Source organism: Candoia aspera, chromosome 5 (assembly GCF_035149785.1).
Source record: "Candoia aspera isolate rCanAsp1 chromosome 5, rCanAsp1.hap2, whole genome shotgun sequence".
NCBI lineage: Eukaryota > Metazoa > Chordata > Lepidosauria > Squamata > Boidae > Candoia > Candoia aspera.
The window spans coordinates 36,047,862-36,063,856 of NC_086157.1; the positions used below are offsets into that span (position 1 = coordinate 36,047,862).

Consider the following 15,995-nt stretch of genomic DNA (forward strand, 5'->3'; position numbering starts at 1 on the left):
TTTTTTTGTTCCTCCCTCTTTCAATGGGAGTAGAGAGTTTGTTAGGATTGATGTCCTAACAGCCAGGAACCACGCTGAGACAAGGAATAGGTCTCTAGTGTTTATTACTGCTACATTAGACAGAAAATCCTAACAAACTGAAGAAGCGTGGGAAAAACCCAGACAGATAAACCACAAAATCAAGGCGGGTCTGATCTGTGTCTCTTTGAATGGCTGCTTAACTCCTCAGTACTACACATGCATTTTCCTCCCTGGATAGGGGGCCCCTCCTGCTTACCATCAGTACTCATGACAGTAACTGGCCCAGGGTCACCCAGCCGGCTTTCCAGCCTAAGGTGGGACTAGAACTCACAGACTCCTGTTTTCTAGCCTGTTGCCTGAACCACTAGACCAAACTGGCTCTACATGTTAAATAAATAACATAAATAAATAAATAACACGCTAAATAAATAACAATAAAAAGTGCTATTTTTAGAACTGATTTACATGAAAATAGTAACAGGGTATGGTTTTCCTGTTCTATTCATATTAGCACTGGCCTAGAACCCTTTCTTGCTTGGTTTCTATGTGTGGGATTTCTTTTAAAATCCTGCAGGCACACGGAGCACAGAGTTCCTCCTTTCCTCCCTCTCCTGCTTTTCTGTTTAATAGTTAACATTCTAGGCAGCTAACTATTAATAAATTAAAATACTGAGATTCCATGCTGCTCTCACTTTTAAAAAACATATTATATGTAAATATATATTTACTTCCAAGCCAAATTCATTATCTACGTTAGGAAATGGCAATACCTGTATATTATCTATGTATATTTAGTCTTAAGAAAATAATACCAGCTGAGTCTGTGAAGATTCTCAGTCATCCAGGTGGAATTGTCTGTAGGTTGAGTCATGGCAACTGGATTTCTTTTGTTTTGGTTGAAACATTTCACTGCTTGTCCAAGCAGCTTCTTCAGTCTGGTTGGTAAGGGGACCCCATATATACAGCCACCCTGGAAGACATATATGGGGTCCACTTACCAACCTTTGCCCAGACCGAAGAAGCTGCTTGGACAAGCAGTGAAACATTTCAACCAAAAAGAAAGAAATCTAGTTGCCATGACTCAACCTACAGAAGTATCAGCTGAGATAAACATGTCTCTAACAGATACATATTTGCCGTTGTATTTGTATTTGTGTTCATTTCCTCATGGGCAAGATACAAATTGATGGTGATGGTGATGGTGATGGTGATGATGGTGATGGTGATGATGATGCCTGAAGGGAGTTTCTAGTTGAGCAAAGTTAACCTGGTCAGTGTTTTATCAGCTTTCTTACAGCTATAGATTTAAGAGTCATATGAAACTAAGAAAAGGATTCATTTTTCCATAATTTATGGTCTCTTATGTTGTTTGCAACCAGCAAGATTTGTTTTATAGAGATGTAGTTTAGCATATACCAGAACTATATGAACCATCTTGGTACAGTTTGTTCTTTAAAGTCCTGACTGTGACCCATTTGGGCCAGTAGAATGATTTTAGGAAAATTTAGTAAGTTTAATATCATTTTACATGCTGCTTGCACAGCACCTTTTTATTACTTTATTAGAAATACAAATATATACTATTTGAAAAAATAGTACAGAAAAAGAAAAGAGCTCTGGCTCTGAATCTGAATCTGAAGACCCTAGGGAATGGATAGCTGCAGGCGGAGAATCACCTTGATTTCACTCCAAGCAACATCTCTATAAACAGTGATTGACTATAACATGACTAATTGCAGTGTATCAGTTTTGCACATTTAAATCTTTCTGGATTCAAATCAAGTGTGTCTACACTAGCTATAACCCTATTGCCCTGCTAGATGGCAGCACTTACTTAACCTCAAAAACTAAGCTGGGTGAGACTTCTTCAGATTTTGGATAAGAAATCACTAGGAAATGCCAGGCCTATAAGCTAATTGAAAATAGCCTGGAAAAAAGCAAAAGCAAACCACTTTTATATTATTGCCAAGAAAACTACAGGGATGTATCTATGAAGCAATGAGGAGTTGTGCTCCAGACAGCTTCTTCTCGCAAGGAAGCTGCAGGACAGTGGTTTTCCATGGATTCGTGCATCAGGAGACAACAGGATCAGCCATCTTCTCGCAACCACACCAGAGGCTTTTTAAAGGACACTAAGTTCACAACTTAGTGTCGCGGTGGCGCTGCGGGTTAAACCGCTGAGCTGCCGATCGGAAGGTCGGCGGTTCGAAACCGCGCGGCGGGGTGAGCTCCGGTTGTTAATCCCAGCTCCTGCTCACCTAGCAGTTCGAAAACATGCAAATGTGAGTAGATCAATAGGTACCGCTTCGGCGGGAAGGTAACGGCGTTCCGTGTCGTCATGCTGGCCACATGACCCGGAAGTGTCCTACGGACAACGCCGGCTCTAAGGCTTAGAAACGGAGATGAGCACCGCCCCCTAGAGTCGGACTCGACTGGACTTTACGTCAAGGGAAACCTTTACCTTTACCTTAAGTTCACAAACCTCACTTTCTAATCACTTTCAGAAATCACCTATTAACTATCATAAAGCTATTAGAGACCTTCAGAACGACAAGTCTGAAAAGTCTTCATTGGGTGAATTTATCTTCAACTCTGAACAAAAGAAAAATTAATTACAAGCTTAAGAACTTAAAGAATTTGAAATAAACAGCAAAAAGCTAAACATTTTGATCTAAGAAAGTTATAAATGGATTAAGGGTCCAGATAAATTTTTAATATTGACTTTTACTTTAAGATTTTACTGTAAGATTTTAGAATTAACTATAAAAAATAGTTACAAAAAAACTCCTTGTGGAAAACAGCCTTATTTTGTCTATCCTGACAATTGCAAGTCATAACAAAAGGTAAGTAATGATTTTAGAAATTGGAGACTAGAGGAGACTAAAGATTTTAAGCAGAAGAAAAAAAATACTAGCCTCATGTCAGTTAATACTGGGACTTACAAAATGATACAAAACACTGGAAATATTAAAGGAGATCTTTGAAGAATGAAGCCAGAAGTTAGTAACTACAATATCAACACTATCAGTAATGATGTCTGTTTCTATGGACTGACTATGTCTAAAAGATGCTAGTGAACAAATGTCAGATGTGGAACAAATTTTATCTGACAGGATAGAGAAAGTACAGAATATGGAACTACAAATGACAGGCCAAGAGAATGATTTGGAAAAGGATGCTTTACTGAATATACAAAAGAAACTGGCTGAAGCTTTAAAAATTAAAAGGGAAATACAAAATGATAAACCAAGAGAATGACCTGTAAAATGTCTTCTTATTGGATCTACAAAAGAGGCTTCTTAAAGCCTTGAAGAAATCTGTGCGATGGGATAAATAAGAATTGAAATCAAACCCTACAACAATATTTGATTGAATTAAATATTAAGACTGTTAGAAGTAAAAGGAATAAAGTTGGTTTATTTGATCAAGGTTAAAATAAGACAGTGGGGTTTTTTTTGCAATGTTCTGGTAAACCTTTGTGGACTTTTTGCTGACACCAGGATTGATAAGTTGATGCTTTATGCATTTGCTTATAGATAAGGAATGGGATATGGGAAGAAGAGATATCTTACAGAGGATGAACAGTTATTAAATTTGTTTATACTTGATGTGATGAAGGTTGGAAGTGACTTCTTTATATATTTCTTTTTTTTTTCTTTATTATATTCCTTCTTTTACTTTTCTTTATTATTTTCTTTTTTCCTACACTTTTTATTCTTTCTTTCCATTTTCTTCTCTTTCTCTAAGTTTAGTTTGTATCAGTTTTTACGATTGTAATTAATTTTTTTTAATAAAAATTATATTTTTTAAAAAAGAAACTTTTTCAGAAATTCAGCTGGTCACTAACAATAATTTTTCCATAGGTCATCTTGTCCTCTATTTCCAGACTTAGATGCCACTGTAAAGATAAAGGGTTAGGGTTGACCGCAGTTGTGTTCTAAGTTCAGACATACGGTAGAAGGAAAGTCCAGTGTCTTACTGGAATATAATCTGAGAAGCTGGGCGTATCTTAAAAAATGATCCCCAAACTGAGTGTTTTAATTAGTACAAAGGAGTCTAATAGCAGAGGAACTTTGGGAAGCATTTCTAGAAATCTAGAATTTCTAGTTCTTCCAGGGTGTTTTCCCCCCTTAAGGAAAAAAAGAAAAAATTGAGGAATGCAGGATAATACACTTTTACTTTCCAATATAAATTGATTTTACTTCTAAACCATATCATGTATACTTTATTACTTAGAATATGTAACTGTAGCACAAATCTATTGATGTAATTTACAGAGGAGTTTCATTTATTTCAATCTTCTTCTAGGCCACCTTCTATGGTAAAAAAATATATAATAGTGTGCATAAAACACTCTGCTCAGTTTCACAGAGTTTGATCCCAGATGAGCATATATAAGATTCCGTCCTCAAAAATATAAATGACTGAAGCTTTATATACACAAATTATGAATATTCAAAACTAAAGGGAAAGACAAAACTGCACACTGTTTCCTCTGCTATAAAACACGCAGATTTTATTTCTTTACATATGACGTACAGCACAATATTTAAAATGGAAATCAAAATGACCTTCTGTATGGAGCTAAAGACCTGGTTGTTCCCTCAGGCATCTGGGCTGGGGTATTAGGTGAGCGCTATTGGTTGGCTGCTGTTTCTTCTTGATTGTACAATGGAATAATCTATTTGGACCTCTAGCACGTGTTGAGTGATTATGGCTGTAATTTCTTTTTTAATTAAGTAAGAGTTGCTTTCTGGTTTTAATTTCTTGTTAGCCACCCAGTCACAGTAACAAGACAATAAATAAATTTATTTTAAGAAACAAAAGGTAGCATTTATACAGAAAACTGTCATACAGTTTTGGAAACATATATAGTAAGTATAGGAACTACGCAGTCATATTGTAGGTTGTGTTGCATAACATGTTTCATACTGTCCATTCTATGAATAAAGGTAAAGGTAAAGGTTTCCCTTGACATTAAGTCCAGTCGTGTCCGACTCTAGGGGGCGGTGCTCATCTCCGTTTCAAAGACAAAGAGCCGGCGTTTGTCCGTAGACACTTCCGTGGTCATGTGGCAGCATGACAGTCACAGAACGCCATTACCTGCCCGCCAAAGCGGTACCTATTAATCTACTCACATTGGCATGTTTTTGAACTGCTAGGTTGGCAGGAGCTGGGACTAGCAATGGGAGCTCACCCCGTCATGCGGATTTGAACTGCCGACCTTCCGATCGGCAAGCTCAGCAGCTCAGCGGTTTAACCCGCAGCACCACCGCATCCTCTATGAATAAAATAAAAATCTTTTCTATGAATAAAATCTGCTATTAAAAAAACATTTTACTCGTTTCGTATTTTCTATGTTACTTTTTTGACAGTTCTTCAAATTTCCAAATTCTGCCATTGCAAACTTGAAAAAACAAGTCCTCAGAAATAAAAATCAACCCCCATTTTAAAGTTTTCTTTATGTACCATTACATCTCTGATTGGAACCAAGATTTACTGTGCACTGAGAGCATACCTACACTGAAGATTACCTTCTATTATTTTGGGATCTATTGTTATTTTCCTTTTCCTATTCACAGGACATTTATTTTTTATTTAGAGCAAGCCCTGTTACTTCACAGAGTCAGGCAACAAGTTTTATGTTATGGAGCAACAGCAGGCAATTATTTATTTAATTAATTAATTAGTGCCAGGAAGAGGTAAAGGTGCTTGTGAGATTCAGATCTGAAAATAAGTTGATTGAATCAGAATAGTATGCACCGTAACTGGGCAGGAGCCAATTTGCTACTCCAAAGAACTACTAGAACGGTCATTTGTAAACTTTGGGTTTGGGAGTGGTGGTCATTTGTTTCTTATGGTATCCATATACTTCAGCATTCTCCAACTTAGCAGTGATAAAAGTTCTATTTCAACAAGTAGCACATTTTAAGTTTTTGAGGAATAACTGGAATGTTTCAGAAGATATGTGACTTGAAAAAGCCTCTGCCTTGCATTTTAACATATCCTCTAGGAAGGACAATTGTACATACTCCTATTATTATCAGTAATTAGTATTGTTAGGAAGGAGTCATATCCAATTTGAGTCATATACAGAGAGCCATATTCTTACCAGTGCATACTTGGATCACTACCTGATTGTGATTTTTGGCCAAGATCTATTGAAATGGCCAAGTACAGCTTTTGAAATGAATAAGCCACTATCTTGCCAATTAATACTAATACCTTAATTAGATAAAGGTCACAATTTTTTGTGTAATGAATAGGCAAAAAATAAATAGAAATGTGAATATATAAATAAAGTGGAGGAAAAGCTAGGAGAAGCACAAGATCATCCTGCTGGTACCATCTAAGTTGATAATTCTAGCATCTTAAAGTTTCTCTCAAGTTAAACTTGACTTCTGATATATATTGACATGTAGATCTTGTTTTCTTGGCAACAGAATAGAACTGGTTAGTCTTTGTCTTATTCTGCAATGTTTCTTCAACTTCCCAATCTTGCCTACAGCCCTTATATTTCCTAATGATCTCCAGTCCTAGTATTGACCACTTCCATCCAGTTGGCTATTTGAGATCAGCTAGGTGCTGCCACTGCTATGTCTTTGGAGCATTTTTACTAAATAAACAATGAATGGAAGATAAACATTAATTATTGTGAAGGCAATTTAACAAGAAGTATTGTTATACAGTATTTATGGTGCTGTTACATGAAGTTTTTCAGTTGCTATATGTTTATTGGGCAATATATCATTCATCTAAACAAAGGAGAAAGGATGTAGCATAGAGAAATATACTTTTCTCATAAAATGGGAATGGAAGAGAAAGATTTCTTATAGGGAGACAGATAGGTCAGTAATTTTAAAATGGTCAATTGTGCTTTCAAGATCAAAAGACAGAGTATACATGATTTCTAAAAAGAAAAAGAATGAAAGAAAAGAAAAACATTGAATAAAAGGTAAGTACAATAGCTGTCTATTGTGAGCCGCCCAGAGTTGCTTAAGATGGGCAGCCATATAAATCTTTTAAATAAATAAATAAAATAGCTAGACTTTGCTGTAAACGTTCACTTTTGTTGCGGTTGGAAAATGTGCTTTTATACAGCCACTAATTAAACTACAGGAATATAACAGATTCAAGAAATTGAACATGACGACAAAAATGCCCCCCCCAAAAGATGAATTAATGTGCTATTCAGACTAATTGCTCATTTTTCCTGCATATAAAATATTATGGCTAAAAGAATGCTAGACGCCTGAAGCAGATGCATGTCCTTGAGGAATGACATATGGCTAACATGCTGGAAAACATTGTTTTATTTAAAAAGATCATGTGGCAAATGGCCTGTTTTGATCTGCGGTATGAGTTCCGTTCATAACCCTTTGCATTTTGAATTAATTCCTATTAAGCTCAATATTTTTTGCTTCCTAGACAAAATGTGAGGAATTTCAGTCTGAACTATGAGATTCTAATTGCATTTTAAAAATATTATTTTAAAAAACATAATGTTAATTTTGACCTCCAAAACATTTTTAATCCAAGTGTTCAGCGTTAGCAAGGTTTCCTTTTTAATACCTTTTAAATATTTTTAAACATTTTAAAATATTTCCTTCTTAATATTATATTTAATCATATAAATGTAGTCGTTAGTTCTACTTACAGAACAGAAAAGTTCTTACCATGATTGTAAGATAGAAAATTCCCTACAAATTTTATGTATTCATATGTTGGAAAATCCTTTGGGTTCAGACTTCCTCGCAGAAGATGACAGTAAAATTCTAAATCCTCATTACCTGAGATTTAAATAAAACACTACAAGATATTAGTAAAATAATTATTATTTGTTAATTATACAGATTCCTGAGAGTTATATAATTACACGAAAGGAAACCCCTAAGGAATTCAGTCATGTACAAGGCTTGTATTTCAAAGTTTTGATTAACCTTTGCATGAATCTAGGTTGTTCAGAACTATAAATAGACATTTCTCATGCATACTTAAACCAAGGACTGAAATTAACACTTATCCCATTATTCAGTGCCATTCTACGAAATAAATCTCACAGACTTAAAGATAGATAATAAAAAGCAATGGAGCATAAAAGAGATTTAGTTTTACTTTGCAATGTTTAATTTTCAAAAATAAAAGAGAGAGAGATGGATTTTAAATTTTATTATTGTGAAACCCTGATCTACTTCCCACATCTTTTTTCTTATACTATTACGATTCAAAAATTATTTGTATTAAATAAACATACACTTTGAGACTTTATGAACAGTCATATGTAAAGGAGTTAAATATGTAATCATAAAACATTTAGTCATATAAACAGCCTAATTTATTATTGCGGTAAGAATTTTTCTTCACTAAGACCACATTAATATAGCTGAAAGCAGTCCCATTTTAAGGTAAAATACTTGCAGCTATTATAGTTTTAAATTGTACAGGTGTATAATTTCCTATAGATATCTTTAATTTGAAAATTAAAAATAATATGTAAAATATCATTTCAGATAAAATATTTATAAAGTCCTTTCTGGTAAAACATTAATAAAAATATCCTATGCAGGTATTATATTTTATTTGTTTGTTTGTTTGTTTGTTTATTAAATTTCTTTGCCGCCCATCTCACGTATGATGACTCTGGGTGGCTTACAAATGGTAAAAATAGCAAATAACTAAATAGTACCGTATAAATACCTAAAAATATAAATGCATATACAAAACAAACAATATAAAATATAAAATTCCAAATGGGAAGATCTCAACCTTGGCACCCTCAAGGGGCCAACCACCCCCATGGATAACTGTCCACCCTCCCATCCCAGGCAAGGTGGCATAACCAACATTTTATTACCTTCCAAAAGGCCAGGAGAATGGGGTCTGTCCTACCTCCAGGCGTAGCTTGTTCCAAAGGGCAGGTGCTATAGCAGAGAAGGGCCTCTTCCTGGGCCCTGTCAATCAGCACTCCCTCATGGACAGGGTCCATAACATGCCCTCTCTGCCTGACCGGGTAGGATGGGTCAATGTAACAGTGGTGAGGCGGTCCCTCAGGTAACCTGGATCCATGCCATGTAGGGCTTTAAAGGTGATAACCAACACCTTGAATTGGACCCAGAAGCAAACCGGCACCCAATGCAGCTCGCGCAGCAACGGTGTTATATGTGCCCTTATAGGGGCTCCTAAGACTGCTTGTGCTGCCGCATTTTGCACCAGCTGTAGCTTCCGGATACTCTTCAAGGGTAGACCCATGTACAGCGCATTGCAGAAGTCTATGTGGGAGATGACCAGGACATGAGTGACCATTTGGAGGGACTCCTGATCCAGGAAAGGGCATAGCTGGCACACAAAGCGAAGCTGTGCAAAGGCTCCATAGCCACGACAGCAACCTGCTCTTTGAGCAGGAGTTGTGAGTCCAGTAGAACTCCCAGGTTCCATACCGGGTCTGTCTGGGGCAGTGCAACCCCATCCAGAACCAAAGATGGTAAATTCCTGGATACTTGGGAGCCCCCAACCTGCAGCCACTCCATCTTGCCAGGGTTCAGCTGAAGCCTGTTGCTCCCCACCCAAATCCTTACAGCCTCCAGGCACCATGAAAGGGAGGCAACAGCATCACTTATGTCACCCAGGGTGGAGATGTATAATTGGGTATCATCAGCATATTGATGATGCCCTACCCCATGGCAGCAGATGATCTCACCCAGCGGTTTCATGTAGATGTTAAAAAGGAGTGGAGAGAGCACTGAACCCTGCAGCACCCCGCAAAGGAGGGGTTGCGGGCTGGATCTCTCACTCCCTATCAACACCGATTGGGACCAGCCTTGGAGGAAGGAGGTGAACCAGCGCAAAACCACACTGCCCACCCCCAATTCCCTGAGCCGCCCCAAAAGGATACCATGGTCGATGGTATCCAAAGCCGCTGAGAGGTCAAGAAGAGCCAGGATGGATGCACTGCCTCCACCCCACTCCCTCCAGAGATCATCCATAAGCGTGACCAATGCTGTTTCCATCCCATATCTGGGCCTGAAACCCGACTGAAAGGGGTCCAGATAATCCATTTCATCCAGGATCCTCTGGAGCTGCAATGCCACCACTTTCTCAACCACCTTCCCTAAAAAAGGGAGGTGGGAGACTGAATGAAAGTTGTCCAGAATGGTAGGGTCCAGTGATGGTTTCTTGAGGAGGGGGTACACCAGTGCCTCTTTGAAGGCCGCCGGAATCACTCCCTCCCCCAAGGATGAATTCATCATCGCCTGGACCCACCCATACGTCACCCCCTTAACTGCCTTCACCAGCCAGGAGGGACAGGGATCCCTGTTGGTAGTTGGTAGGTGGTGGCGGCATTTGCAGACCCAAGAACCCTGTCCACTTCCTCAGGCCCAGCAGGATCAAACTGTTCCCAGATAACCAGGCAAGTACGCTCCCCAAGCATCTCCCCAGACCCTGCCCCATGCTTGGCATCCAACTTGGAACAAATCCAAGTGATTTTATCCTCCAGATGCCCAGAAAACTTGTCAGCACAGCCCTGTAGGTGAGTTTCTAGCTCCACCTTCCCTAAAAGGGAAGTGATCTTAAACAGGGCCATCAGGCAGTATTCTGCAGATGCAATAAGAGCGGAGAAATACTGATGTTTCGCCACTCTTACCGCCACAAGGTAGGCCTTAATGGCGGCTCTAGCTTGTGTTCGATCGAGTTCAGTCCTTGTCTTTCTCCAGTGGTGCTCAAGACATCTCTTAATCCTCTTCAGAACCCTCAGCTCCTCCGTGAACCACGGGGAGTGTTGGGTTCGATGGGGCAAGAGAGGCTGCACAGGCGCGATCCTGTCCAAGGCCAATAAAGAAGAGAAGCAAATCTTTGAGCCATATAGAGTTTTCTTTTCAATAAACAAGGTAAAGTATTATCTGAATATTCCATCTTTTGGCTATGACTGTGGTACTTTTAAATGACTAATCAACTCCTGCATTTATTGTCCTATTTAGTTTTGCATTAATCACATTATAATAAAAAGTTATTTACAAACTTTTTTTTAATCACTCACATTTTAGGTAATCTGATGAGATAGTATCCATTAGAAGCATATGAGATGACAGTATTTTATAAATATCTGAATGTTCTTGTTCCGGGAGGAATTTTAACAAGTTTTGATCCATGACTTCAGACTGTAAAATGACAAAACTGTATTAAAACAAAGATAGAAAAATAGGCATGCCCATTCTTTGCAATCATTTTGACAGTGTTAAAATTCTAATTCTAAGATTAATGTCTAATTCAAAAAGGTTACCTCAAATCTGCATGTATGCTTATTATTTTATCCAACTTATAAGCACTAACAAAACAGGGATAACTTGATTGTCAAGATCCAAAAGTGATTTGCCTCCCTAAGTTTCAAAAGTGGTGAAACGCTTCTGGAATCTGGTCAGTACTGATGGCAGACCTCCAGGTCCCTGTCTTATTCTTGTATAACAACGTCTGCCTTCATCCAATCTTCTTGCATCTCACCTGTTCTCCAAAACCCCTTAACAACTCCTGTAGCTCCATGATCACTCTGGGATATAATTCATCTGTGCCTGGAAACTTAAAGTAGCATCTCCTTGCGTATTCTGGGCTGTAAGTTCCTTTTACTTTTCCTGTGTAGAAAAGTAATGGAGAAGGCACAGCCAAAAGGGAGATTATTTATAGAACCCGTTTAACACATGGGCACACCAACCTTTTCTTTGTTTTTCTCTGTCTTGAATCAAAGCCAAAGAAACTTTGTTTTTGTTAGATTGTCTCAGGATTTTTCTGTCATTTGGGGTTTTAGCTTTCCTAAGACAAGTCTAACAAGTCTTGGCAACTCTACTGTATTTATCCTTGCCTTTTTTTCATTTCATACCCTTTTAAGTCATATCTCCTCAATTTCCTGTGTAATCACACTGGGTTTTCTGGTTTCTCATCCACCTGGAATAGTCTGTGCCTTCAGTATTTCAATTGTCAGAATTTCTGATCTCAGTTTCTCTTCCTACTGCGAGTATAGAACTTTCAGCTTTTCTAAATCCTAGCATACACACTCAGCTCTCACATTCCTTTCTAACAACAGTTCCAAAATAATGTTGCCTCTTTCCAAAGGCTTCCAAATCTGGCTTGCAAAACTCTGCATAACCACAAGAGGACAGTAAAGAGATACTGACAATTTCCACAGATTCCTATTAATGTCACTTCCATTTCATCCACAGGAGGGGCAAGGAAGGAGGGGTGCAGGTTAACAGAATTAACAGCATTGTGGCATTGTGATGCAAGCTCCCTCTCTTTTTACATGCATCATGACATTACGCACACATAAAGCTGCAAATTCCTGCAGATGTCCAGGATTTCATCTCCTAGTTCTTTTTGGTTGGTCAAAGTAAATTTCATGAGGGCAGTTCTCTTTGTTCCTTTTCCCACTTTCTGATTAAGTTCTCCACAGACAGGAAAAAACTTCTAAATTATATGGCAACAATAGAGCTAACTTTTGTGTGTGTGTGTGTGTGGAAAAGCACGTTGTAGTTTGTGGCTTTTTTCAGAGATGCTTTGCACAGGGTTAGTACAGGGTAAGTAAGATACAAAATGAATGCCTAAGAACCACTTACTGGCAAGTGTCCAAGAAGAGGTGTTATGCTATCAGAGACATACATGATGCTTCCATCAGTGGTAACTGCTATTACAAACCCATCTAGTGCCTATTGAGGAAAAAGTATGTTAATTGGAACAAATATTATGGGAAACTACTAATTCACACGTTATAGGTAAAGACCCCCCAGAAATACACTATTTTAATGAATAGAGGCACAGAATCTTACAAAGACTTTCTCAAAAAAAAAAAACCTTATTGACTGAAAGCAAAACTTTATTTGTTTAAACAATTCATATGGCTACCTATTTCACTACTGCAACTCTGGGCAGTGAATTAAAACTGGACAGCAGCACAATTACTCAAAAATAATTAAAAATAAATTACAACAGCAATCAATGTGTACAGGGTCCAAATAAGATGAATGAATTGCTAGAACAATACTTGAGATGCTCTTATCATTAGTGTTGGCAGAATGCTGGGAAAGCCTTTAGCCCAGAAGAGATCAGAAAAGTCACACACACCGGGCATATCTATAAAAATAATTTATTTACAAAAAGGAAAACATATTTAAAGGACTTAGCTCTCCTGGCTTGCTACATATCGGCAGAGAGAAAAAAGAGGAAGTAAGAAACAAGTCCGGGCAGGTTTCCTCCCCCCAGGCAATTTGCATGAAGCACTGCGAGGAGACAATCAAATACAACCTCTTCACCCGGCCAAAATGATTAGGTACAATAGCAGTCTTAATCGTTAGTAGGAAAACCTCAACACTCCCCTTTTGATACTACAGATTAAGATGCAAACCAATCTTCTCTGACAACTCTTTGTGTCTTGGTACAGGAAGAGGTTTGGTTAAAATATCAGCAATCATGTCTTTTGATTCACAATATTTTAACATTATTTCTCCTTTGCTTATCATATCTTTGATATATTGATATCTAATATCGATATGTTTTGTTCTATTTCTGCAGGCTTCAGATTTTGCCATAGCAATGCAAGCTTGATTATCCTCATAAACAGTTATAGGCTGGTTCACTTCCATGCCTATGTCTTTTAACAAATGTTTAAACCATGTAACCTCATTACAGGTTTGTGTTAGAGAATAAAACTCTGCTTCTGCAGTGGAAAGAGCAACAAGTGTTTGTTTTCTAGAATGCCAGCCTAAGCTAGATCCAGCAAATTGAATTAAAATCCCAGAAGTGGATTTTCTGTCACTGACATCTGCTCCCCAGTCAGAATCGGCAAAAGCCTGCAATTTCTCAGTTCCAGAGGCATTTAGCTTCAGGCAATAATTCTTTGTTCCTTGCAAATACCTCATTAACCTCTTCAATGCTGCTTTTCCAGTAGATGTAGGCTTCTCTACCTGTCTACTTAAAATGGCCACAGAATTTGAGATATCTGGGCAAGAATGATTTGCAATGTACAGTAAACTTCCAATTGCAGATCTATAGTTCTCTGCCTCAGTTAATTGAGTTTCTCCTATATCTTTCTGAAAATCTATTATCATCGGAGTAGAGACTGGTTTACAGTCTTGCATATTAAAATCCTCTAGGACCTTCTGAATTTTACTACGTTGGTTTAACAGAAAGCTACCATCCTTGTCTCTGTGTACTTCCAAACCTAGGTAATTGGTCACAATTCCAAGGCTTTTTAATATGAAATGGCTTTTCATGCAGGCTTCAAAATCAACCCTTTGTTTTTCTGTTGATGTGAACAGCAGCAAATCATCAACATAAATGCACAGATACATACAGCCTTGTTTGTCCTTCTTCATATATACACAGGGATCTGCTTTTCCTTTTTCAAAACCAAAATTCTGCAGTTTTTCATCTACTTTTTGGTTCCAGGATCTAGCAGCTTGTTTTAACCCATAGATCGACTTCTGCAGTTCACAGACTAGATTCTCCCCTTTTTCATAGCCAGGGGGTTGCTGCATGTATAATTTGTGGTCTAAATCACCATAGAGAAATGCAGTTTGAATGTCATAGTGGTGAACTGACATTCCCTTGAGTGCAGCAACTTTTAACAGTAATCTAATTGATTCACCTTTAGTAACTGGTGCAAAAGTCTTGTCAAAGTCTAAATCTTTCCTTTGAGTGAACCCTTTTGCAACCAACCTTGCTTTATATTTTTGGATTTTGCCATCAGCATCCCTTCTCAGTTTGAAAACCCACCTACAACCCAGACAGCATTCATTGGGAGGTAGATTTACCAGTTTCCATGTTTTATTTTCTTTCAAGGATGCTAATTCCTGTTGCATGGCAGAATGCCAATTTTGTGCAATCTCAGGTGGTAAAGCATTCACTTGTTCTAAAGACTCAGGTTCTGTGAATATGTGAAAAGCCTTTACTGTTTCAGCCTGAAAACGTGATGGAGGAACGCCTTTATTACTCCTCTGAGATCTGCGAGGTAATACAGGGCTTAAATTTTGACTCCTATCACTTTCCTGAGAAGCATCTGTCTCATCAGACAGATCTTCAGTTTGCTTTTCTGGTTTAATGTCCTCATCAGGCAAAAGATCACCATCAGCAAGTCCTTGCTGTTCTCTTGTGGTGGTCAGTTCAACTGGAGAGCTAGAATTTAATCTCCCCCAGTTTTGTTCAGCAAAAGAAGCGCTTTTGCTAATTATTAATTTCTCTCCCATTATGAACCTGTAGCTCCTCTGGCTTTGTTCATAGCCAACAAAGATGGCTTTCTTTGTTGTGGGGCCTCCTTTCCTTCTCTGTTGTTTTGGAATATGAACCCAAGCAGTGCTACCAAACACTCTAAGATGGCTTACCTTTGATTTCACATCATAAAACAAATGGAATGGAGTGTCCTGAATCACAGAGTTATACAACCTGTTCTGTACATAACAAGCAGTCGATAAAGCCTCTCCCCAGTACTTAAAAGATAATTGTGAATCTTTAATCATGCATTCCATCGCATTTTGCAAGGTTCTGCCCTTTCTTTCAGCAACACCATTTTGCTGAGGGGTGTAAGGGTTAGAAAGAATTTGTTCTATCCCCTTTTCCACTAGGAACCTTCTGAATTGAGAAGGGTATTCTCCTCCTCTATCACATTGGAGTGCAGATACAGGCCTAGGGAATTTTCCATTTGCCCATGTCACAAAACTTTTAAATTTCTCAAATGCCTCATCTTTATGTTTTAAGATGTAGATAAATGTGTATCTTGAGAAATCATCAATGATGGTCATTGCATACCTTGCTTGTCCAAGACTTGGAGCAAAAGGACCAATAATGTCAGAGTGTACAATTTCCAAAGGTCTAGTTGTAACTCTGTCACTGTGCTTACTCACAGGAGCTTTTAGTGTTTTGCATTCTTTGCAAACTACACAGTCTAAGTATTTATCACAGGGTTTTATCTTTAGGTCAGCACACAGCTGTGGCAT

General features: G+C 38.1%; 1 protein-coding gene across 1 annotated transcript in view; it reads right to left on the bottom strand.

Moving 5' to 3' along the window:
* Nucleotides 1-15,995, bottom strand: part of NPAS2 (neuronal PAS domain protein 2) — an 81,275-nt gene that overhangs the window by 31,409 nt on the left and 33,871 nt on the right. The window contains exons 5-7 of the mRNA XM_063304404.1: nt 12,624-12,713; nt 11,057-11,177; nt 7,698-7,811 (exon numbers count right to left, since the gene is read on the bottom strand). Of these exons, the coding sequence (XP_063160474.1) occupies nt 7,698-7,811; nt 11,057-11,177; nt 12,624-12,713 (325 nt within the window). The remainder of the gene's footprint in view (nt 1-7,697; nt 7,812-11,056; nt 11,178-12,623; nt 12,714-15,995) is intronic.